The sequence below is a fragment of the Phyllopteryx taeniolatus genome, chromosome 7 (assembly GCF_024500385.1).
Source record: "Phyllopteryx taeniolatus isolate TA_2022b chromosome 7, UOR_Ptae_1.2, whole genome shotgun sequence".
NCBI classification, from domain to species: Eukaryota; Metazoa; Chordata; class Actinopteri; order Syngnathiformes; family Syngnathidae; genus Phyllopteryx; species Phyllopteryx taeniolatus.
Window position 1 is genome coordinate 18,975,313 of NC_084508.1, and position 27,036 is coordinate 19,002,348.

At 39.9% G+C, this 27,036-nt stretch overlaps 1 protein-coding gene across 12 annotated transcripts in view; it reads left to right on the forward strand.

The window, feature by feature from the left end:
* Positions 1 to 27,036, forward strand: part of ptprsa (protein tyrosine phosphatase receptor type Sa) — a 295,610-nt gene that overhangs the window by 215,708 nt on the left and 52,866 nt on the right. For 6 of the 12 annotated variants that reach the window (XM_061778242.1, XM_061778230.1, XM_061778233.1 and 3 more), the window contains 10 exons: positions 991 to 1,127; positions 1,230 to 1,374; positions 7,374 to 7,694; positions 10,712 to 10,905; positions 12,057 to 12,083; positions 13,418 to 13,535; positions 23,214 to 23,807; positions 24,795 to 24,889; positions 25,003 to 25,253; positions 25,862 to 25,949. In XM_061778242.1, coding sequence (XP_061634226.1) covers positions 991 to 1,127; positions 1,230 to 1,374; positions 7,374 to 7,694; positions 10,712 to 10,905; positions 12,057 to 12,083; positions 13,418 to 13,535; positions 23,214 to 23,807; positions 24,795 to 24,889; positions 25,003 to 25,253; positions 25,862 to 25,949 — 1,970 coding nt within the window. The remainder of the gene's footprint in view (positions 1 to 990; positions 1,128 to 1,229; positions 1,375 to 7,373; positions 7,695 to 10,711; positions 10,906 to 12,056; positions 12,084 to 13,417; positions 13,536 to 23,213; positions 23,808 to 24,794; positions 24,890 to 25,002; positions 25,254 to 25,861; positions 25,950 to 27,036) is intronic. The other 6 variants (XM_061778234.1, XM_061778236.1, XM_061778240.1 and 3 more) reach the window with 4 other exon arrangements.

A 27,036-nucleotide genomic window follows, 5' to 3' on the forward strand; every position in this document is an offset into this window, starting at 1 on the left:
CATCAAAGTCCTCATGTTCTGTATCCGAAATAAACAGCTGGGCAAGTTCTCCATCCAACACGCCAGGTTGCCTCGTGTCATTGTCGGAGTCAGTCTTGTTTTGCCATGCGGCTCCTCAGAAATTATGCCGGCTTTTACAAATGCTCGAACAACAGTGCAAGCAGACACGTTAGCCCAAGCATCCACAATCCATTCACGAATTGTGCCGTAACTCGCCCGGTGCTGCCTCCTAGTCTTAGAAAAACTGTGTTCGCCATCTGTCATCCATCGCTTCCACCCCGCTCGCAACTTCACTTTGAACGCCCTGTTTACACGGATGTCCAGCGGTTGGAGTTCCTTAGTCAACGCCTCCCGGAATGATGGCAAGCTTCTTCACTTTCTGCACATGGCAGAGTTATTGCACTCAGTCGAATGGTGACTTGAGACGCTTCTCCCGGCTGTTCTTTGCTCATTAATCCACTGCTCGAGTTGGTCTTCCAACTCGGTCCACCTCGCCTTGTTTCCGCGTTTCAAACAACTCTTCAGGCCTGGCTCAGGCTCCAACTACTGGAGACAAATTCCTTGTGGGTTTTTTGGACATACTTGGCAAATAAAGATGAGTCTGATTCTGAAGAGATCTCTGTCAGGGCTAAAAGGAACAGGGGCAAGAAGACATCACAAGTACTGTATTTAGGATTGGAAAATCTTTCTTATGATCTTTATTATCTTTAAAAACAGCACTAATATATATATATATATATATGTATATATATATATATATATATATATATATATATATATATATATATATATATATACACACATACAGAATATAGTGCTGTTTGTGGGGGTTAATTTGAAATTCCCATATAAATACAGTTTAAATATACGATGATTATTGTCCTCCAATGTTTCCTTCAGTTCCTGGCCAGCCATGCATATGTATATATTTACAAATGTTTATATATGTACTGTTTATGGGTGTTATTTGTTGTCCAATGTTTGTTTCAGTTCCTGGCCAGCCATCCAAATTTCAGGTTGGGGATATATCTGATACCAGCATTGAATTGATCTGGGAACCAGCCTTTGACAAAGAAGGAATTATAAGTTATGAACTTCGCTACACCGAGGGGAGTTTTGGCTCTCAGGTACGAATTTCAGTGCCTTTTGCAGAAAGAGAATGGAGAGTAAACTAGCAGGGGTTTAAGCTGTACTTATTCCATCATTGATGATGTGTTTTTCATTGACAGATCAAGAAAACATTTGGACCTACATCTTCATACATTGTGGAAGGTCTCCGACCAAACACGGAGTATCACTTCTCCCTGGCAGCTATTTCTAACAAGGGCATTGGAGCATTCACCAATGACATGTCACAGAAGACCTTGCAAGCCAGTATGTAGCTTTTTCTCAAACACTTGACTCGGGATGTTTTTTCTCTAGTGTTGAATTCTGCAACAACTTTGAACAATGCTTTCTTTTTAGACATAATCAGAATTCAAAGGTGATTTGTATGAATTAATATTTTTGAATTTGACTTTTCATTGTTTATTTAATACAGTATGCAATTAGAAAATGCTTAATTTGGTTTAAATTAGGCTTAACAAAAAGATTTAGACTGACTGTTTTTACAACCTTTGCAGAGTCTGAATTATCTTATTGGATGATATTGCTGAGATTCCAGATGCATAGAAGTCTGCTCTACACTTAATATGTGTACTGACGTGTGCCAGTTGTGTTACTAGTTTCAACTTTTGTTTCTCTTTGCTTTTCTTTTTAATAAGCAAGTGCACTTTGATCCACTTCATGAAGACACAAAAAATGTCAACTCTGCTCTGAATCCACCCACCATGGTTCTCTTATGAACTAGCTCACAATTGGGAATGATATCTGAGAGTTTGGTCATCAAACAAAAAAACTGTCATCCAAACATATGCATGCGGAATTGCTCTCTACGTCTGCATAGATGATTTCACTGAGCATCTTAGAAGAAAATACAGTTTATGAAAAAAAGCAAAAAAACAAAAGCCTACAACTAAAGACATTTGTGAATATAGACAATTTATATCTAATCATTAGTAACTGAGTAGTTCATTTCCTTTAATGCTGTTATGGGCCTTAATCTACCCCAACTGAAAACAGACACTTTTCTTGATTTAAAGCTGGCATTTATTTCTGATTCTCTTTGAGTAGTGTTTTTTTTTCTTTTTTTAAGATATACTCTCCTTTAAAATGTTATGAACCCCTCCCATATCTACTCAATGAAAGACAAACTATCCTGACATGTCTGTTATGACATGTCAAAAGTAATTTTCTGTTGATATTCTGTTGCAAAGTTACTTACGTCACATTAAAATACAATAGTATATATAAACTGGACAGTACCACTAATGCTCTGATGCGCTCTAACACCATTTGTGATCCTGCAATTACTGGTGCATAGGAGAGCCACGGTGAAAGAGTAGACATCCTTTAACACATTTTCTGTTTCTACCAGTGCAACTTATTGGCTGCCCCACACCCCAAAATCTGGGCACCGGGACTTTGAAGCAACCACTTCAGCTTTCTTTTTTTGTTTTGTTTATTTTTTATTTCTGAGCAGCAGAGCTACACGGAGAGTGCAGCTTCACCGAGGAGAGCGCCAGTTGCATGCAACACTTACTCCTACCCTCAGGGGTGCTATTATGAATCTTATCACTGCATTGTTGATCAGCACAGGCATGAAAATATATTTTATGTTCTTCCAGCTCCATTCCTCACTTGACGTCTCTTGGGTGTCTTTGTCCATCTTCACCTGTCACTGTGTTTTCAATTTCCTCAGCTGTGTTTTTTTTTTCTTGAATGATTAACCACAACCACATTGGACTGGAGACACTCTCCATCCTACATCAGCCTATTCCTCCCCCACCTTATGTCTTTCCCACTTGTTCCACTGCGCAAAGGAACAAACGCTCTCCTTGGAATGGCCTTGCTCACATCGTGTTCCCTTCCTCGTATTTTGGGTCTTTTAAAAAGTTTTCATTTCTTCATTTGATTTACTTTTTGTTATTTTGTGGGTTATTCAAATGGATATTAGTTTGACATTGCGTCAAACTGTCGTCTGCTGCTATTTGTTGTTATTGTTGTTTTTTTTTTTTTTTGTTAAGTCAACCACAGCCAGCTGCAAGCATATTGCCATATACATGCCGAAAACTTTACCATGCAATGGTCCAAGCCAGCATTTGAGAAAAGGGGGTTCTCCTCTCTACTCAATTACAATGGATAGAAAGGATGACCGTAATGTTCATAGGAGTGTTGGTCCATATTTGATGTGTTTAGCATTATTTTATTTTTTTGCATACTGTTTCAAAGCTTATTTCTCGTAGTGCTTTTGTCTACCTTTTCTATCCATTCAACCTATACATTTCTGCCTTTTGCTCGTCAACTCCCTCAGGAAATATTGTTTAAGGGGAGAATGTGGGATTCACCAGTCAGCTCTCAAGGGATTCCCGTTGGGATCTTACTTTGTAGGTCAGAACAATCACAGTCTAAAACTGAGGAAAAATATAACTGAAAACACATTAAATCTTTTGGATGCATGAAGGTAAGTGATTTTGTGGTTGTAGGGATTCATTCTGCCATTCTCAAAAACCTCCCAGATAACTCATTGTAAATTCACTTTAAAAGCTCACAGCAAGTTTCTCAGTTTAGCAGTAACTCGCTAGTATGTTCAATCATATTAAGCTGACATCACTGCTAATTGCTTTCCCATAAAGGTCAGTAGCACCTCTATGCATCACAGCTTGAGAGAAGCATATAGAGGATATACTGTACGTTTCATGTTTAAATTACTGATGAGCGATTGTCAGTGACATACAACACAGAAAAAATGCAGAATTCACAGGCAGACTGAAATCCTTCGCCACTAAGTATAAACAAAGACAGACAAGTCAAAAGTGACTGTACTACTATCTGTTGTACGAATACTAAATTATTGCATATTGTTAATGTTTATGCTCAGTGCAAGCGCCATCACCCAGGGCTATTGTCATGGGGACCACTTTGTCGGGAATATGTACTTATAGCTGTCAATTATTTTACTAATTACCTTTTAACCGTTGTATTTAAATAGCTCCTTTGGGCCTCTTATATGTTGAGATAAATGAAATAGGTCTAATATTATGGACAACAGTGGCCCTCATTCAGAACCTACAAGGCCTCATGGGTTAAGGTGTCATAGTCAGCCCAAATCCTGAACCCATTTAATGTGAGACTGTTCAGACGGGGGTCCACAATTTGAGAAGCGGGAAGGTTCCCAACATCCCTCATGCTCTTACCCATTTTTGATACAGGGTAATAGGGCATGAGTTGGACACGGGGAGTAGGTGTTAGCGGACTACAGGGCCACAAAGTCACAGATAAGAATCCCATTTCATAGCTTCAGAATTAATTTCATGATTTGCTGTGAGCTCTGACCCATCGCCTTGGATTGTTAGTCTTTATGCGTTTAGATTATAACTCCGAACTGCTAGCAGCCAGTTGAGCGCTGTCTCTCAAATTATAGCACTGGATTCTAAATCCTCCATATTTAACCAAACAAGCCGTTTAGCCTTCCCACTTACTGTAATTAGGGAAGGTTTTAAAATGTATTGGAGCATTTGTTTTAAGTGCAGCATGGACATTTGGAATCAAGGAAGATTAATTTTATAATGATCCCCAAATGTGACCATTCTGCTCATTGACACTGCTGATGAGAACACATTTCCCATGCAGACTGTGAGATGTGCTTTTTCGCTGAATGCAAAGGCTGTGTTTATTTGCAGTGCATCCAGTGCTGGCCTGAATAGCTAAAGTGTTAAACTGGATGTACACGATGCAAATTAAGACAGTTTCAAGACTGATTACGAATGGCCAACTCATTTTTGAATCGGGCTGATTTCAAGTCTTGTCAGGCATTGTTATTTGTCGACTGGGGGGGTCACGAGGAGCGATTGGGAGCTTCTTGACATGTTTTCTTCGTATGACGATTGCATGAATCACCGATGTTTCAGGAATTAAATTTACAAAAAAATAAAGATTATTAATTATTATTAATTGCTAAATTAAGAATTTGATCCAACTCCAAATTCAGATTAGATTTACCAAACTCTGTCAATGTGTGGTGTGCAGTGGATGAACAGCAGTTTAGACTTGTGTTATGATGGCTTCAGTTGCATATATACTGTACGTCTATTTCTTTGCGTTACCACACAGGTCAAGTCAAGATGTTTATTTAACAGTTCGCCGATAACTAAAACTGTTATCTTCTTGACTCATTCTGATAGTAAACCAGAGTTTGAAACATGTGATACCAACATCTACAGAACTAAGGTGGAAGAGCAACAACTCAAACGTTCAGTGTGAGCAGTCAAGTAGTGTCTCCCAATCACTCTGTGTAGCCACTACGGATTATTCGTAGGTGATTAACTGGTACACTTTCAAAATCGTACATCATATTCCCAGCATAGCTGCTTTGATTAGATTGGTTCCCTTGTGTCATGTTCAAATAGAATCACTGGAATGCATATGTTACAAATTATTTGGCATAGAACTTCCAGGAAAGTTTCAAAAGACCCCCAAGTGAAGCATTAGTGGAGGTTCTCATATCGTTCTAGAATCCATCATTCTACTGCTGGTCTTGTTCATGGTTAATGCACTTTATTAAAGCTCTGCCACAGCCAGTCTTAAACCATCATCTGTCTTGAGGAGGCCTGTGTACGGTGATAGCCTGTGCACTGTCACATTCACAGCCTCTTTACTACATCACAAAGACTGAGGACTGAGCAATCATTGTTGACGTGGAGAGTTTTGCAAATACAACAAAAGTCGTAGAAATAAGATGAAAGGCTCCAAATCCAGTAAGACCGAAAGGAAATAAGCCCATTGGACACAGAGAAGGGATTGTGAGGTCTTGACCTATTTGTTATGTACCACAAGGCTCTCTCTGATTGCCAACATCACTGGCTGTTATTTTATGCAGTCGGTAATGGAGTTGGTTTGCAAAAATTGACAGTGCGGCCATGTACAGTGTCATTAACCTTGAATGAATACACTACATGCGATTTACAATCAGTATGGGGCTTTTCGCCTTTGCTTTCGTTGTCTTAGCTAACCTGACAGCTTTGCCAAGATTCATAGGCACATGATATGAAATAGGATTCATTTAAACAACAACAAAAAAACAGTGTCTGTGTTGTGTGCCCCTCCACCACCGTAGAAGCCTATAGCCTCCCCTCTCACAGTCTTGTGGACCCTCCAGCCCAAACATATATGAGTATTACGCAGCCCTGGCTAACGCAAAATGCTGAACCTCTGGAGCTCCAAAATGTATGTCTACATAACCCAAATTTGAAAGTGCTATACATGACTCAAAGATTTGGATGGTTATCCCTCTAACTTGAATGAAGGGTAGCACTTGCTGTAGTCCAGGGCTGGTGGTAAGAAAGTCTTGAAAATGTAGTGATTGTGGGAGCCAGGTACGTATGATGCAGACAGTTTCTGTTATTGTTATTATTTTTTTTGTTAAGTATTTTCCTGGTTGTGTGGAGTATTCTGTTTTTCCCATGTTTTCCTATGAGTTCTTATTTTGAATATTAACTGTTTCTTTTGAGTGACGGGTTATATAGAAATTCATCTCCCAGTACCCTTCTTACGTTCATGATTTATTCCATTTGAGTTTTTGTGTGTGGAATGACTTAAATTCTGCTGGTACTTATTTCATGTGTTGGCAGTTGTTATTTTTACATTTCCTAACACATAATGTAATAATGAACAGTGCTTAATACAGTAATAGGTGTGTATTGTTACAAAAAACATTAGAGCCGAGAAAGGGAACTGTTCTTTTATTCATATAATACCCAACTTTTAAAGCATGTTATCACTCAGTGCGAGGCATACTCTGTGGCCAAGCACAGGCTGTGTCAGTGCTTGCTAGGTTGTACTGTATTAGAGAATGCCTCTGCCCGTTATTAAAGATTAAAGGTCTACATTCCAAAAACTGAATAACAGTTTAGTTTGTCCTAGACAAATTCAATTTGGAATCTTCTACTTTATATTTGAAGGTTCATTAAAGCATCTTGATTCATTATTACACTATATGTTTGTCACTTTGTCCATTTTTGTTTACATTTGCCTGATTTTTCTTTTTTGGTGTTTTTTTTTAACATCCAAACTTTGCATCCCTGTTTGTTCCTGCAATTCTGAGTTTAAATTATTCTCATAGTTTTATTACCCAAGTTTCAAATTTTCCTTTTATCATTTTCTTTATCTCTCCCATCTTTTGTATTTTTTGTTTTTCACCCCCTCCCTCTTTACCCATCCTCTACCCCCACCTTCTTTCCCCTCTGCCTTTCTTTCTGTCCTGTCTGCCTCACCAGAGCCCTCAGCCCCCCCTCAAGACATTAAGTGTAGCAGCACCAGCTCCACCACATTGCTGGTAAGTTGGCGCCCCCCGCCATTGAAGAGTCAGAATGGTCTCCTGGCGGGGTATAGGGTGCACTACCAGGTGGCGGAACAGTCAGAGGGTGTTGGTGACTATGTGGAGCCAATGGAGGAGCCAACCGTGCCTGCCACTGAAGAGCAGGTGCTGCTGCAGCGGTTGGATAAATGGACCCAGTATCGCATCACTGTGTCTGCTTTCACAGTTGTTGGGCCGGGCCCTGAAAGCGAGCCGTTAATCTGCCGGACCGATGAAGACGGTACATAAATGTCTGTTTTGTAGTAAACGCGAATTCATTCCGGTTGGTTACGATTGATGGACATTCACAGTAATGTTGATAGATTGTGGGAAAATAAATGATAATTTTCCTAAGAAATTGCCATTTCTGCAATACAAACTGACTTTAACATAGTCCCATGATATAAACAAATCACATTTCACATCCATCCATCTTCTATGCCGCCTACCCACACTCGGGTCGCGGGTGTGCTGGACTTACACCCTGGACTGGTCGGCAGCCAATCACACGGCACATATAGACAAATAACCATTCAAGCACACATTCAAACCTAATGGGAAATTTATAGTCTTCACTGCAGCACGCATTCATGTATTCAGAACGTGGGATAAAAAGCATATGTAAAGAAACATCTTAAAGTCACACTTGGGAAATTAGTATGTTGGTTTTAAAACATCATTAACCAAATGTATTGTTTAATAGTTGTACCACCTCTATAATAATTATAATAACAATGAATTACACTTATGTAGCACTTTTCTAGGCACTCAAAGATACTTTACAATTTCATGCATTATTCATTAACTCCTCAGTCACATCCTAGTGGTGGTAAGCTGTTTGTGTAGCGACAGCTGCCCTGGGGCAGTCTGACGGAAGCGTGACTGCCATTCTGCGCCTACGGCCCCTCCGACCACCAACAAACATCCAACCACATTCATCCAGGGGCAGTGTCTTGCCCAGGAACACAACAACAACATGGGCTCGGGAGCTGATTGCGGGGCGTACGCTTACCCTCTGCGCCACGCCGCCCTATGCCTTTAACCTTTAGTCTTTTTTTTATTTTTTTTAACAATCACATTGCTCAGCCAAAACCATTAAACATTTATGATTGATTTACTCCCGTAAAGCCATGTTTTTCTATGTTTAGGGGAGCAACAGTGATCTGTAAATGTGATGTAAATGACTTTTCTTATTCATAATTTTTACTTGTATCCTTGAGCATGACTCTTGATGGGATTGTGTGACACAAAAGAAATGTATTTTTCAAAAGGTGTGCTATGTTTAATTGTATCCAATTGAAAAACCTCCTTAATCCTTTAATGCACAACGTGGGTCCAAAGTGCCCCAGGTGAGTTTTTTTTTTTTTTTTTTTTTTTTTTTTTTTGTGCAATAAATTAATTTCATTATTTAGTATGGATTTCTTAACTTGTTTTTGATTGTCGTAGAACCCTTTTAATATGGTATTATATTATTTCATGTTTCACTATTTCAAGTATGCAGAAAATATCTAGCATCACATATATCTTCGAATAGCTATTTGGCACAAATCTTAATTTTGAGTTTGCCCTTTTTTTATATTTCTCCATCAAGTTTATACTCATGGGTCAGAAACGACCCAAATTTGTGTTTCAGGAAAAAGAAAAAAAAGTGTTTCAGACGTTTTACAGCTCAGTAGGGCTCCCTTTGCATATGCAATACATCTGAGTATTGTTTTTCATTTGTTCTAACATTACCTTGGAAAATATGTATCATCAATTATGAAAGATAACTATACTATGCCTCACTAAAATATATTTGATTCCTTGATAAATATTGGGCGGCACGGTGGATGACTGGTTAGCACATCAGCCTCACAGTTCTGAGGACCGGGGTTCAAATCCCGGCCCCACCTGTGTGGAGTTTGCATGTTCTCCCTGTGCCTGCGTGGGTTTTCTCCGGGTACTCCGGTTTCTTCCCACATCCCATAAACATGCGTGGTAGGTTGATTGAAGACTCTAAATTGCCCTTAGGTGTGAATGTGAGTGCGAGTGGTTGTTTGTTTCTATGTTCCCTGCGATTGGCTGGCGACCACTTAAGGGTGTAGCCCGCCTCTCGCCCGAAGATAGCTGGGATAGGCTCCAGCACACTCGCGACCCTAGTAAGGAAAAGCGGTACAGAAAATGGATGGATTGATGGATGATAAATATTGTTTTGATTTTGCTTTAATCAAAATAGGTAAAATTAAATACATCATCCTAGGGGTTATAATTTAGAGAATAATATTTTGAGTAAATATCAAACATAGCTCAGAATTTTGATTCATTTGTGATAAAGAAGGTGCTTGTTATTACGGGCACCATGCAAGATAAAAAAAGCAGTGGATGACAGTATTCAGAAGACACCAGAGAAGATCCAACAGAGATCTGAACAAAAGGAGGAGTGGGCACAGTTGATCAGATTATCAGCAACTACCCATATACAATAAGAACCTGGAGAATAATGATCTGTTGAAATAAAAAACCAGATATTTAAAGACGACTTGAAGTATTCAATCATGGAATACATAAATAAAGGTAGAACAACTGAAAACTCAACCAGCATGAAGTACCGGTAACATGGGAAATGAATGTGGGTCATAATGGACCCATGTTGAGCATTAGAAGGTGTTTACTTATTTTGCACATCAAAATGTTAAATTCCGGAGGTTATAACATGAAAAAAAGGTTCATGTGTTTGATGTTAGTTACAGATTAAATTAAAAGACTGTATGCAAATTTAATGAGTAAAACAAGTACTATAAATTGTCAGTGGAAACTAAATGACAGACGCTGCAGCTCAACTATAAAACAGATAAATGAGTAAATGTGGGCCTTTTGCACCACGTGAGAATCATTGCCAGATGGTTGGCATTGGTTTCTCCAAAATCCTTTCCACTTCTATTACCACAGCACTTTGAGCCTTCTGTACACCACTGATATAGCTGAAACTTTAGACACGCTTGTATTGGTTTCAAATACAAAGCATTAGTGAGTGCAAAGAATGAGAACCAAAGCATGCCCAAGTAATAAAAACTGCCTATTGTCAATTTTATTGTAAATGACACAGACGTGATATTTATACATCCTGTACATATGATGACAGAGTATATTTACAAGTTTCTAAGAATATTGCAAATGAGTTTCTCAATGTTTCAGTATTATTATTATTTTGTTTTTTGTCTGGTTTAAAACAGCTTCGACTATACATTTTACATTGTGTTTTAAATATGTTTCCTGTAGTTCCTGGCAGCCCCCCAAGGCGAGTGGAGGTGGAGGTTTTAAACTCAACTGCGCTTAAAGTGATGTGGCGTTCACTGATGCCAGGAAAGCAGCACGGTCAGATCCGTGGCTATCAGGTCCACTATGTTCGTGTGGAGAATGGAGAGTCCAGGGGCCTGCCCCTCATCAAGGATGTCATGCTGGCTGATGCCCAGGTAAGACCATCTCAATGCCCCACGTGGCTGCGCACAACATATTATTGCATAAGGTGTGTCTTTGGATCTACAGTATTTTCCAATCATTGTTCAAACAACACATTTCCACTGACTCCATAATAGTGACAAGTAACACCCATTTTTACCCACACATTACAAATTGTGTATCTAGGTCAACAAAGCAACCGTGCAAATACTGCTGGAGTTAGGGAAATCATTTGGATGCTCTTCCCGCTTAGATTTCATTTTGTATTACTGCAATATTCTGAATTCCATCTTCCTATAACAAAAACTGTACTCAAAAGCTTCATTCATCTTTCTCTGCAACATTTCTTTCATGGCTTTTGTTGGGAATGTCTGGACCCTTTGTTCATAGCCAGATCTGCAGTAAAATTATTGTTGCACTTGTATCAAAAGCAAGGACAAAAAGAAACTGCTGATTGTTGTAGTCTGGGATGGAAATACTGTAATTGAAATTCAAAAAAATCACCATTAATCAGTTGTCCATGGCAGCTACAGATGATTTTTTTCTTTATTATTTTACAAACTTTTACATTACGTTATTTTACACAAATCAAACCTACCAAAATGAAATCTGTGCAGTAGCAATCAGCCAAATGGAAACAAAAGAGGAAAACAAAGAAAAGAATAGCTCTAAGCTATGCTATATAATTATGGAATAAATAAAGATCTGTTCGTTACATGAATGAGATGGAGCACTAAGTATACACTTAAGTTTTCACATAAATCCCAACTAGAATGACTTTGAACAACTTCAATTACAGTGTAAGACCAACAGCCCTACAAAAAAAAAAATAGTCCAGACAAAATTGTACACTTTTGTTGCAATGACCTCATTATAAAAGCCTTGAAACCCTCTCATGATGCTTCTGGATTTTTCTGTATTGATGATTTAACACCAGAATAACATTGTTAAATATCATCACACCCTGCAGGCAGACTTTTTCTCATCTTTTTTTTTTTCTTGTGGCATCACAAAAACAGTGACCTACTTCTGATTCCAGCCTTCTGCACCCAAATCTTGAATGCCACCATCTCTCACAATCCTATTTCTTCCCTTTCTGCTCTCTCCTTTAAAAAAAAATTGTTGCAATCGCTCCCTTACTCTCCTCTTTGGCGGGGGTTGTTAGTGGGAAACGGACGATACAGCTGAATATGTGAGTACAAAGTTCCACTTGAGTGCTTTGTGAAGTTGGGAAACAGTGGCTATTGCATCAGTCGGACATGATTTAAAAAAAAATAATAATAAAAAAATACTTCAATCCTTTATACATTTGGATGGTAACTCAGAATTTAAAGTGGGTACTTTATGTCTTTAGACCACTGTGGAAAAACACTCATGTCAATAGCTGATGTACTATCCACTGGCCATTCTGCCTGGAATGATACTTGCTGTGTGTTCTTGAAATGTATTGTCTTGTGCTCTTGTGTTGTTTACTTAATGATACTTGAAAACAACAATGGTCCCTTCTTTATTTTCTCTTCATTTTGGGCAGAAATTTGGAAACAGTAGTTCGCCGAACATGCATGCATGATCCTTTTAACACAAAAGCATCAGTTTAATTATTTAATTAAAAAAATAAAAATAAATACCCTACGAACCTTGATTCCTCTGCATTTTGTGAATACCATCTAAATTGCAACATAGTGCTTATAGCTCATTTACTTTTATTGACCTCCCCCATCTGTCTGCCAGGTAGCCTATTAAAAAGCTCATTCTGCATTCTTTCAATCCTGCTATCTTGAAAGATTCATAAGAATTGATCGGATGGCTCTCTTTCAAAGAAGCTAAACGAAACAATGGTTGATTTAAAAACTCCTAGTGAACAGTTATGATGTACAGTACTTCGAATGCATTTATTTCAAAGTTAAATTTTTGACCAGTGTATTGCTAAAGGCGGGACGGTGGGCGACTGGTTAGAGCGTCTGCCTCACAGTTCTGAAGACCGGGATTCAATCCCCGGCCCCGCCTGTGTGGAGTTTTCATGTTCTCCCCGTGCCTGCGTGGGTTTTCTCCGGGCACTCCGGTTTCCTCCCACATCACAAAAACATGCATGGTAGGTTAATTGACGACTCTAAAATTGCTCCGTAGATCTGAATGTGAGTGCGAATGATTGTTTGTTTGTATGTGCCCTGCGATTGGCTGGCAACCAGTTCAGGGTGTACCCCGCCTCCTGCCCGATGATAGCTGGAATAAGCTCCAGCACTCCCGTGACCCTTGTGAGGATAAGCGGCTCAGAAAATGGATGGATGGATGTATTTCTAAAGGGATATGGGGTACTTTCAATTTACACATCTAATATCCTTCTACCATATTGGAAACTGTAAGGTATTTGCAGAATGTATCGTTTCCCAAATACCCACGGGATATGTAACACTTAATGTAACCAGGACACAATCAATCAATATGATGTGAACAAAGTTAGGTGAAAAGGTCAGAAACTTAAAAAATATATATATTTTCCTCCTCTGTCTTCATTTTTTTCTCTAGGAGATGGTTATTGGAGGGCTCAAGCCAGACACCACTTACTCCATCACCGTGGCAGCATACACAACCAAAGGTGATGGAGCACGGAGCAAACCTAAACTGGTGGTGACCAAAGGTGCAGGTCAGTGAAACTACGATTGAATTCCTAGTTGTCAGTAACAGAGTTTTTTACATTTTTTTTACATTGTATTTTATTTTAAAAAAAATTTGCGGGGGGTGTATCCAGGACATGAGTCACAGTATTGAGACCATTCGATTTGTAATAATGTAGGTAAAAATATTAATGGATTCCTCAATTTTTATGGAGTTTTTCTCTCATAGATACAATGGCACTTAAAAGGCAGTTAGTGGTTTCATTTGACAAGACTTTATTTTTGGACTATCTTTAGTTGAAAAACTTTAATGAAACATACAGTTTCATAAAAATAATTTTTTTTAAAATACAAAATTAGAGGCTGGCTGGTCAGATACATTGTGGTTGTTGCATGGTTTTGAGTTGTACTGCATGTTCATGGTGTCATCTTCTACTGTCTTCTGAGGTTTGTTTAAACGGATATAGTTTCGCTCCTCAAACAACGGGATGTGAAGGCAAATGCTGGAAGTTCAAACGTATTTGATTGACAGCTGAAAGTTTAGCAGGTCATGTTTTCAGTGCATTCAGCGAACACACCCTCAGCGTCACAGTGCTCAGAGAATGTCTCAATTTTTCACAATTTTGAAGGCTAATGTCATATACTTGGCAATTGTTTAATTCTTTCAAATTTGGCAGGCTTGTTAACAACACTCTTATCTGTAGGATGTTAAATTTATGACATTTTTGTTTTCAGTTTACAGGGACTTTAAAGTGGACATATGGAAAATTGTTGTTAATAATTGTATACACATAGTTGGTTATCTTTCGTTATCTCCCTATTACTGAAAATGTGTCTGTCAGCGAGCCGGTCTGCTCTTTTGCCCAAGTCTTTCATAACAGCAACGAATTGACAACAACTAATTAACATTATAACCACACCCACACCAGGTTTTTTCCACCAATGACAGATAGGCTGTCCTAAGGACTGTCTCCAGGGCTTGACATTAACACCCGCCAACTCGTCAAATGTGGGTGAATTTCAGCAGTGGCGGGTAGCACCGCCACTCCCACTAACCACTTTGGTGGGTTGTATTTCGATCGGGAAAAATTTATGCCACCAATCCCTGATTGTCTAACTGCATGAAAAAGATCTGCCCCTGAAATGAGTTGATCTCACCATGGCAAGAATTATGCTGTTAAAATATGTCTTGATGTTTGATCAAGCTTGATCCTTGCCATTTTTGAGGAAAGTATGCCACAGACTTGTTATTAAGACACCTTGGTTTTAAATTGTGAAAATAAAATGCATGTCTCCTTTAAATCAATGCTATGGTAACACAGGCACAAGCCCAAACGTGGCACCACAGTTCCTGGCAGGTGTCAGGTGTTACAAGTGCCAGGAGATTATGACACTGTGAGTGGTGTCACTATCCTGTTAGGGCCAGTCTAAACATGATATCTTTCCCTCAAGGGGATTGAAGTGTAAAATATTGTTGATGCCAGGGGTCAAAAATTTAAACGAGACTAGCTTTAACCATTTTCACAAGTATGCCCCATACGTATCCCATCCTATTTGGAGCATTTTATTGTTGCAGTATATGCTAGTACTTGGGTAATTTACCATTATATAATTCTAGATGTAGTAGAATTAAAAATGAAAAATAAACATAAAAAGTAAACAAAACCAAATTTAGCCAAGCATCGATGGAATCAATTCTAAAAGTGGACCTTAAAGCATGACGTGATGTAGTGGATATAAACCATACAAACACTTGTTCGAAAGCCAAGTTTTTGATATTAAAAAAAATAATAATAATCATCTCAAAACCCTTTTTCCCCTTTGATGGGATGGGGAATTAAAAATAATTAATGTGGTTGTGCAAGTGTGCACACCCTCTTATAATTGGGGATGAGGCTGTGTTCATAATCAACTAATCACATTCAAACTTGTATTTATTTTTATTTTTTTAACTATGCAGAATGGTGGATCTGTAGGCATTTTGTGCTGGAACTGTTTTGATGTGCAACAGGGGAGTTTGAAATACTCCCTCTGCTTATTTTTTTTTTATTATTCTGGTGTTTATTGAAAATGTAGCTGGACAGAAAATGGCTCAGGGGACAGACAGAGGGACAGAACAGACAAGGGGAAAAGGGGTGCAAACCACATCAGAGCAATAGTTTGACAGTCTAGATAGACATAACGAGTAACATTACAACAGTCAAATTGTGTCCTTATTTGTGGATGGGCGGGGGACACCAGGTGAGGACAAGCAACAACTAAAATGAGAGAGGACAGAAAAGGGGAGGACAGAACAGGGTGTGGGAAATGACCAAGGCAGCGCTACTGATGAGTGGTATAGTGGGATGCTTTTTATAGTGTCTAAACACCAATAAGAACCTGTGAGTTGATATCTTCATATAACCTGTGTTGTTATTAGTGGTCCCAGCACAAATAATTAAAGCCTATAGCGTGTCTAGGGAACGTATTAGTGACTGAACACCATATCACATGCATGTTAGTCAACTGGTGTACGGAGTTGCTAAGCTAGCACATTGAGGAAGGGAAGTCCCTCAACCCAACTGAAGCACCTCGGGCAGTCCCAAAGGGAGCGCCATGGGTACCGGACACCCGGAGAGCATGGGGACCACAGGCACCAACAGGGCACAACGCAGGAGCCAGCTGCCACCTGAAAAAGGTCACAGCCTGCCAAAAACTCATGTTAAATTGGAGTCAGGACACACTTGGCATCATTTAAAGTGCCACTGATAAACCCCAAAATAAAGGTTATCATAAAGATGTTGTTGGCTTTTCCTGACATTTTGTAGTCACATCTTACAGCACAAGCCATGGTCCATAGAGAGCCTCCACAGGATCAGAGAGATCACTTTGTTCAAAAGTGTCAGTCAGAAGTACGAAAGAATTTGAATATACCATGGAACACAGTGAACACAGTCATCTTCAAGTGGAGAAAATATGGCACAACAGTGACATTACCAAGAACTGAAGAAAACTGGACAGAGAGGCTGCCAAGAGGCCGACAGCAACATTGAAGGAGCTCAGGAATTTACGGTAATACTAGTTTAGTGCATGTCACAACAATCTCCCGTTTTCTTCGTAGGTCTACACAATATATTCTTTTACACACAAAAACAAAAAAAAACTCAAAGCCTGACTACATTTTGCAAAAACACCTTTGAAATTTCCCAAACGTGAGAAATGTGTTATCGTCTGTTGAAACCAAGGTAGAACGTTGTAGCCATCCATCCATTTTCTGAGCCACTTATCCTCACAAGGGTCACGGGGGGATGGAGCCTATCCCAGCTATCTTCGGGCAGGAGCCGGGGTACACCCTGAACTGGTTGCCAGCCAATCGCAGGGCACATACAAACAAAGAACCATCCGCACTCACATTCACACCTACGGGCAATTTAGAGTCTTTAATTAAACTACCATGCATGTTTTAGGAATGTGGGAGAAAACCGGAGTGGCTGGAGAAAACCCATGCAGGCACGGGGAGAACATGCAAACTCCACATAGGCCACACCCAGGTCCTCAGAACTGTGAGGCAGACGCTCTAACCAGTCATCCACCGTGCCGCCACATTTTAGCCATACCGCCAAAAGTTATGTTTGGTGAAAACACAACACATTACTAAAAGAACAACATACCTACAGTGAAGCATATTAGTGGCAGCAGTTCAGTGGGGCTGTTTTTCTTCAGGTGGAAATGGGGCCTTTGTCAAAATGGAGTGGATTATGAACAGTTCCAAAATCTTTAGACTTCTGCTAGAAAGCAAATAAATGTCAGGAAAAAAATCCTACCAGAACATCTGTACTTTATCCATCCATCCATCCATCCATCCATCCATTTTACATCGCTTATCCGAGGTCAGGTCGCGGGGGCAGTAGCTTTACACCCCGCGGAGGAAACTCATTTCGGCCGCTTGTATCCGGGATCTTGTCCTTTCGGTCACGACCCACAGCTCGTGACCATAGGTGTGTGTAGGAACATAGATCGACCAGTAATTTGGGGTTAATCAGAGGCACTTTAAATGGTGGCAGAAATGTGTTGACTCCCATTTACTGTAAGCAGGAATGTAATTTGGTTAATTCTGAACATAGTTACATTCTCAGGTATAAGTGTGTGAATTTCCACTATCAAAGAAAATGGCCACCAACATTATGTGTGAGTCATTGGTAACTTTAGGCCAGATTTCATGATGAATCTTTTTCATAAGTTTTAAAAGAACTCTCGTAGCATCTTGAAAGCTTGCTAACACCCAATCTCTGTTCCAATTCTGTTTTTGCACAATATAAATGGATGTTTTAAGATGCATGTACAGTAAGTGTGAGTTTGAACGGGAAAGGGTGTGGCCACTCCAATACGGGTTGCAGGAAGCAATCTTGAAATGCAAGCCCCAGTTAACTCATTGCATCTTTTGTAACTTCCTGAATATTTGTGTTCCAGTTAATAGCATCAACATGATAAAATAATTTGCATTCAGAGTTTGCATCCCTCTCATCAGCCCTGCACACCAGCAACAATGTATACAATATAGTGGTTTAAAACTTCCATTCTTCTTAGATGGAGATGATGTTAAGAAGCCTGTTGAATTACATGACAATATTAGGTCCTGTTCTCAAACAGAATTTTTTCCCCCCTTTTGTGTTAACCGCTGTCTTCCATTTACCTTTATCACTTTCCTTCCTAAAGCAAGAGCTCAAAATATGCTATACTGTATGTAATGCAGTGCAATTTTCTATCCTTGACATTTCTTGCATTACAAATTAAATTCATCCATGAAGCCTAGCCACATGATCTTCTGCATAGGAAACCTTAAATTAAGAGCAGATCAAGATAGCAAAGTGATGGATTTGTCTTGACCTTTTCAAGGTTCAGGTTAAGAAATATCTAATACCCTGTACCTGTAATTTATATCTGTCCACAGATATAGCCTCATGTCTGTGGCGGTTATTTGTTTCAAGGATGGTCCTCTGGAAAATTTAGCTTTAGCTGCAGGGTGCGCAGAGGGCTGAAATATGCATGTTGTATATGTACAACTTCATACGAGCACGGTGGCAATGAGTCTGTATGTATATGTTAAAGTGAGTGTGTTCACCTAGCGATCGTAAAAGAGGTTGGAAATGGGAGGGAAACATGATCCCTACTTTCTCAGTCAGGCTGAGTGAATGTCAGCAGCAGGCTGTTAATACAGTGGCCTGATGGGAAACGTGCAAGGAAACCCACAAATAGGGATTGAACCAGAGAGTAGAACCTGAATTGGATGCAGAGGAGTGGAGGCACGGGGTCTAGGATTGTAGATGATTATTGGGGGGAGTTGGGCATTGTGGAGAGCAGGGGACATCGGAAGAGGGAGTAGATCGATGAGCACCAAGGGACAATCAAGGTCTTAAGAACCCCAGAATTATTCATGGACATCATACACGCGCACACGTGTACACACACACTCACACAGACATCAACGCACACACGCTCACAAACAAATATTTATTCCTGCCTCCAGTATTTGTCTTCGGGGCAGATTGCTCTTTGTCCTGTGTCACCTTCATCACTCCTCTTTTTTCATCCCCAAAGATTGTCTTGGTCTCTCTCTTAAAAACACTGTAACACTGTACACCGCTCATACAGCTAAACACACTATCACACATCAGCGAAACCCTTTCATAATTTAAAAAAAAATAAAAAAATATAACACATTTAGAAGGCCAATGTTAACCCTTTAGAGGGAACTCACCAAAGTTATTGCATTACAACCTTTTACCCTAATAACTTAATTCACAACCAAAGTTGATACTAAATGTATGAGAAAGACCTCCACCATTCTTTAAATCCGTATTATTAATTAATCAAGCAAATAATTAATGTATTTATTTATTCTTGATTAACATAATCATAATCCCAAGTGTAATGTAATGTGACTGATATAGACAAACCTGTGAATAGGCTATTATTCATTTTTGAAAAAATGCAATACTGTATAATCATAATTTTAAATATAGCCGAATAGTAGTTATATATAGCAGGTGATATACCCACCAAAAAAACAATCATTGGTGCCTTCATGTCAAGTGTGACACCACATTAGGGATACTGCATGTGTAAAGGCCTTTTTACGCATTCACTTAGCTTAGCCCAGTGGACTGTCATCCAATCCAATCACTGGTTATGTTTTGCCGCGCCGTGATGATGAAACACTGTGGTGTGGCAACTGAAACCGCGCCCTAATTGAAAAAAAAATATATTTAGATGGCAGCATACTATGACAACACCATGGTGAATCCAATAGGAAAGGCTGTGGTGGAGTGATTTTAAAGTGACAAGAGCAAGGGATTTGGGGGGAGTAGTACATTAAACACTGTGGAGAAAAAGGAGGAAATGATAAATTAAAGACAAATGACCGTGACTTGGTGAAGATGGCTCAGCAATAGACCGAGAGCTCCACCACGTTGAATATACCAGTGGTAGAAACGTGTGATTTCAACATACAGGAAGTCCTCGATTTACGAACGATTTCCGTTCCTACTCTGGCGACGTAACACGAATTTCCGCGTAAGTCGGATTTCACCGTTAAAGTCGAAATTTACGGCGAAATACTTCTGTTACGGGCATTGTCCCACGTGATTGTGACATCAAGCTCAGTGTGTGTGGGCATGTGCGTCGATGTGTGAGTGAGACGGGACTGCGCAGGCGTCGTCCGGCGGGACTGTGAAGGAGGACGGAGTGCACGCCAGTGCGACTGTGTACCGTAGCAAGTGTGTGCAGAGGAGCTAATAAAGCCATTAAAGCAGGAAATTGCTGCTTCGTGCCTTTATTGTTGCCGCCACCCAGCTCAGCTATGCAACGAGAGAAGGGAGATAACCCCTGCGTCTCCCGACCATGGTCAGGTGACCGTAGCAGGAAAGGTTAACACTTTGTAAAAAGAAACTAAAATCCATTAAAATAAAAAAATAAGATGCTGTACTTACCATTACTGCTGAGAGTGTGAAAAAAGGCAAAGATGCTCCCGGCGCACAAACACAGACAAGCACTATGCACTAGCTATGCAGAAACACTATGGTGCTGGGACAAAATGGCGGACGAGGCACGAGCTTCGTAAAGTCGAAACGTTGTAGGTCGAGTACGTCGTAACTTGAGGACTTCCTGTATATAAAAAATAGAAATTTTAGCAATTTTTCTAAAATAAAATCTAAATCTAAAATATCTAAAATAAAATATAGCATAGCCGCACATGCTTCACTTGTATGACCTTATCCTCTTTATAAGCAAAGCCAGGACTTTGCGTTGGAACAACTATAGGTCCATATCAGCGGGAAAAGGCACCAGGCTACTCCCTGTTCGGTAGCTAGCAAGCAACACCAAAAATGTCATGCCTGAGCTGGGCTGCCGTCATCCTTGCGCCGTCCTGTGCTCTGGCCTGGTGGTAAACACAAGCAAAACTTAAGTGCTGTGTGAAACAGTCTAAAGCCTGGCAAAGTAAATGTCCAGACTTAAACCCTCAAGAGCATACATTTTACCGAAATTCCACAAAATCTAGATGATTATATTTATAATTATAAAGCACCAGAATATTATTTTGTTTATATATAATTGTATGCATTTCCATTGGAGGTCTTTTGGTAATGAGCCATGGCTTATTCTGTTGTATGCATGACAACAGGTGGATACACCAATTTAATGTACTTTCTGCCATCAAATGAAAGTCTTTAATTGTTTTAACTGTCACTATATGTCGCTCGCATTGATAGATGAACATAGATGTGTAATTAATAAATAATAACCTTTGAATAAATTAGGTGAAATCGGGTCATTTCCCGTGGCATCCCAGGTTATTTGTTACGGCACACTCGTGTGCTAAGGCCCCCAGGTTGGGAGTCACTGATCTATACATCTGTCTGCATATAACAATGTCCTGACACCTTCCCTTCAAAGATTGTCTCATTTTAACAGAGGACCTAACAAGCTAGTTTGCCACAAGGACGACTGAACGGTGAACGACTGATTAGTATGCACGACGGTCGTTTCACTAACCATGTTGGACACCCAACACCCTATTGATTACCAGCTGAGAGGTCAAACCCACCGAGGCAAAAATAGGAAAACCCCACACCTAAAAGTTTAGAACTGAAGGAGCCTCATGGAATAAAGATGAAAAGTCTTCAACAAACAGAACAAGTCCAATTGCCTCGATACAACCTTTGCAGATTAGCATGACCTGGATGACTGAGAATCTACACAGATAGAACATTTGGTCAGAAGTGAAGCATAGAATTTTAAATACACACATACACAGCACACACACACTTAGCCATCACTTTCAGCACAATATCTGATTTCATTTCCTTGATTAGGCGTGAGCATGAAGGCAGTGTTTTTTTAATGACATCAAGCTGAGCTTTAGTATGAAGAGAGGTCGTATTAGAGGCATTTCGCGCTTCCAACACACTCCACCCCCCACCATTCCATTACTGGCAAAGCTCATCATCAGACATCATCTTTATCTTGGTCCAGCAGAATGTAGACCATTAGCAAACGGAAATGATTAACATGAACAGGAGGCTGATGTTCTGTTTACTTTGAATGATTGAATTTGCATTGATACCATATGCAGCCACTTCAACAAAAGCTCAAAGTCTTGATAGTGTCTCCAAATCACCAAATTCCTCAGTAATGGTGTAACAGTACACTGGTGGAATAGTGACATAACCCTTTATGCAAAAAGGACGGCAAATGTATCCATATTTGTCCCTGATTAATATAACCTTTTTTTAAAGATACTATATTGTTTTTTAATACACACCAGATAATACGTAACCATTTACATTTTAATTCCTGCATAGATTCCATTTCACCGTTTTACCCGTTTTTCATCCATTAGGTCTCTGGACTCTAACAAACGACTGAGATTGAGTTGTGTGATTGCAAGCCATTTTTTGTTTTTGAGACTTGAGGGAGCTTTTGATTAAGTGATGATAGAATCTTTACTGAGAAATGGTGCTCAGCCACACCTACCTCTCAAAAACATTTGGTGGCAGTTTTGGAACTGAAGGCATCTATCCTGATAACTCCTGAAAATAATTGATATGGTGAGGTGTATGTCATGCATTCGCGCTCCAAAACTGGACCAACTTGGTGCCCATGTCTATCACACTTGACGCCTGAAGTCTTAATTGTTTGAATAGTGTGAGCGCACTGTACTGAACACTGTACGCTTGCTTGTGCATGAGCAAATGCACAGGCATGGCAAAATAGCGATTGTTACTCTCACCAGTTATTAGTGATAATTGGCAGTGTGTCGGAGGGGAAACAGGAGGATACAACTGGCCGAGTATGAACAAAATAGGCTTCTGTAACTTTTATATTTATACTTTGCAGTACAGCACAACTTCTGTCTCATGAAATGATAATAAGATCTTTAGTTTCATACAACCACGACTGTACCTTAAACATAATTTTACACCTTGAGTGCATATTCTTGCCATGGGTAATTAAACTTTGATAGGATTTTGAGCATCAGCAAAATAACTAAATCATAGTGATATAGTAAAGAAGCAGTATAATTGTCTACTTGCACAAAGTTTTTCAGTACCTCGTGGAGGACATGACGATTTGGTGAGCGAAGCAATGTTTAGATAGCAAAGGCTAAACTCCGCCTATTCATATAATAGTCAAAGGGAATTAAGCTTTGTCTTTTTTTTTGTCTACAGTACCTGGTCGACCCATTTTGACAGTGACCCAGGAGTCAGAAACATCTGCTCTGGTTCACTGGGACCCACCAGACCTGAAAAATGGAATGGACCTCCAAGGTTACAGGCTCCAGTTTGGTCGTAAAGATTTATCACCTTTGGCTACACTAGAGTTTTCGCCCCAAGAACGGCAATACTCCTTGGGCAACGTTCACCGGGGGGCCACCTACCTATTTAAACTCTCTGCCAAAAGCAGAGGGGGCTTTGGGGAGGAAGCTGTTGTGGAACTCTGTGTACCAGAGAATACACCAGGGGGATATCCCCAAATGAATGAAGGTTCTAATGTGACGTGTTGCTCAGTGCAGCTGTCCTGGTTACCACCAGTGCTGGCAGAAAGGAACGGTGTAATCACAGAGTACACTTTAGCCTATAAGGAAGCTGGTTCTGGAGCATCACCGCAGGAGCTCCACTTGCCTCCCAACCTGTCCAGCTACGTGCTCAACAGCCTCAAACCAAACTCAGCATACGATGTGAAAATTCGTGCACACACCATTGTAGGTCCTGGGCCCTACAGCCCACCTATCCAGTATCGGACAGTGGCCTATGATCCAACAGGTAGGGCTTGCCTGTTTCTGTCCCAACCCACTTACAAGGTGGTTGGGAGTTTTTGCAAGAACACGAAAAACTACCACACCCCTTTCTTTCACCTGCACTCTTCCTCAAGAAAGCAAATAGTAATATTAAAATGTTCCTCGGATACTCATTTCACTAACTCAAAAAAGGTAAAACCAGAGTCAGTAAGTCATAGTCAGTCCTTGAGAAAGAAAGGAGAGCAACGTAAAAATCCAAGGTAAGTGCTGTACGGTCAGACACTCCTCAAGTTGTCTTTGCAGCCCCTTTCCAGCCACACTTAGACTAACGCCATCTCACACCCCCAGTTTTGAATCAAGGTATGGCTTTAAGGCAAACCCAGTCACAATGAGTGTTGGACCTTTTGATAAGTAAACAGAAAACTGGTCTTGGTTTCTTACTTTGGTTTTAAGGTTGTTTTAAGATATGGCGCCCTTTCTAACCCTCTTTGTTTTGTTTTCCTCTGTAATTCTTCTACCCACTTTCCCTGTCCCTTTACGGGACAGCTTGTGGCATGGTATCCCCCAATTGCACTGCAAAGGCATGCTGTGTTTTGAGTCTGTCTCTATGTTCACGCGGCAGCATGTCAGTAGTGCCAACCACAGATCAGTGGAGTTATAGAAATACTTAGTATTGGGATCGCTTTTGTCAGTTTTTCATCATCAACATAGATTAAAAATGAAAAGACTTTGGTGGGGTCGGTTGGCACTACAGATGATAGCTAGCCAGTGGGCGCACCTTTGTGCTTCATGGGTTTGTCTTCCATGAGTCTTCCGTGCTGTGTGTCTTAACCAATGGCGTTGCCCTTCTCACAGCCAGTAACAGCTCACCGAATCGCACTCTCCAACCAGAGGAACGTTGCAGAGGAACTATTTTTCTCTTATTGCTTTAACCAAAGTTTTTTTTTTCTCGTTTTGGTGCTGTGTTCAGTCCACTGAATATATTCATTTTTCCATTTGCCAACCAAAACAGATGTTCCAAAGAATTTTACCATCAAGTGGGCTACCAAGACCACAGTGGTCCTTGCATGGAAGTTTTCTGAAAGCAGATCCGCATACAAATGCACGGTAAGCTTTTGGAAACTAACCTACTTTCTAGAAAATGGCCGTCTCCAAACTGTACCTGAAAAGTTGGGTGCTTGGAATTGTGTCCAATTCTGAACTATGTGTTTGAATCCTAGATTGAATACAACGGACAGAAGATGGACGTCGATGCAAGGAAGCTAAAGGTCATTGTTACTGGGCTGAGGCACAATACCACCTATGACTTCAGAGTGACCTGCCAAGAAAGCATGGATGGTGGGCCGAGACACCGTGTTGTGGCCAGGACTGCACCCCTGATTCTAGTCAAGAAACCGAAGCTAGACATCTACGCAGAGCCTAACAATATTCTCACCATGTCCTTCCCACCAGTCAATAGCAAGGATGTCAAGTGCGTATAACTTGCTAAAATAAATGATCTCGCCTTGAAACTGGAGTCACTTAGCTATAACCCTGCAAAATGTATAATGCATCCCTTACCGTAAGGCATTAGAGCACTGTCATATCTCCCAACCAAGCAGCAATAATATAATAGTAATGAAAACAGTATAATTTAATACTGTACATTATAATGACATAAAATTATCATTGTACATTGAAAACTATGTACAGTATTAAAAAACAGTATTTTTTTTTTTCTAGCATAAAAATATTTTTTGAAGTCACAAAATGGGCTTGGATAGCCTGCGCTGAACAGGATAAGTGGTTAAATGAAAGGACTCTTACATGTAGTGATTTTTAGGTAAAAAAAAAAATGGTACGAAATTTTGTAGGGTTAAATTGTTTGAATTTCAAAGTATTTTTCTGAGGTCTTTTAACTCTCACGATACTCTTGATATGTGTGATGTTGCTGTTATCTGAAATGACTGGAATATATTTCTTTTGGTCTGAAACACATGGGATTTTCACTTGCATTTTGTCTTCATCAACATTCAGCGTTTTAATAGAAAGTCAGTATATTTTTTTCGTGATGTAATGCAGTGTTTTTGTTTTTGTAAGGGCTTTCTATGTGGTTGTGGTGCCATTGAAGAGAACCACGGGGACTGTCAAAAATCTCAAGACTCCTGATGAGATGGACATGGAAGAGGTAGGATTTTGAAAAGGTTGCAGTCAGAATGAACAGAGTGCACAATGAGTTACTGCTAAACAGCGTTAATTGATTGGAATGACTAGTTATAGTTCTGTATAGTTTTATGTAAATACCAGATCATTATAGAGAAATTAATAATATGAGCAAAAATATGTTTCCACGTTAACTTTAGAAGATTCTATGGACATAACCAACGTATAACCATCAGCAACAGTATCTGCCTGTTTTGCTGTAACTGTATTGTGGACACCATCGGCTAAAATCTCAGCTATGCTAATGTTTCCTCTGAAGCATGCAGAAGAGAGAATTAAACTCATCTTCTACTCTGACCATAGCTCAAGGTCACCTTGAGTCCCAGATCAACAGCACCCAGGCGTATTGGATTTGGAATTACATTCATTCCCAGCGCTTAGGCCCATTTCCATCTTTGTGTGCAGTTACATATGTCATTCCAATTTATTTTCTTTAATTCAGTTAATTACAATCTGGTACTCAAAGATACACAAGCCTACCCACAGAAAACGTTACACCGAGAGAATATGTTTGTTTAGATCTCTTGTTTCAATTCCTATTTTCATGAATTCCCCATCTTTTTGATGATCAAATCTGAATATGACCTCTCTTTTATCTGATACAGGTGCTTTACGATTTATTACCTCTTTCTGTTTTCCCCTGACAGTCATAGGTCTATTTGCAGCCAAAATAGAGCATATAAGGAACTGTGTTCTGGCTGCTGAGAGAGAATAGTGGGATAACCACAGCTCTCAGCCAATTTCATTATTTTCTTCCTTACTCCATATGGCCTGATTCATTTTAACAAATTTCCACGATCTATTTCTTTACCTTTTTATTAGGCTTCAGCAGATACCTAAGCTATTTTCTTTTGCTTCATATGCTGTGCCATACAGTAACTTGAAAGCTAGTAAAAATCCATCCATCCATTTTCCATACCGCTTATCCTCACTAGGGTCGTGGGCGTGCTGGAGCCTATCCCAGCTGACTCTGGGCGAGAAGCGGGGTACACCCTGAACTGGTCACCAGCCAATCGCAGGGCACATATAGACAAACTACCATTCGCACTCAC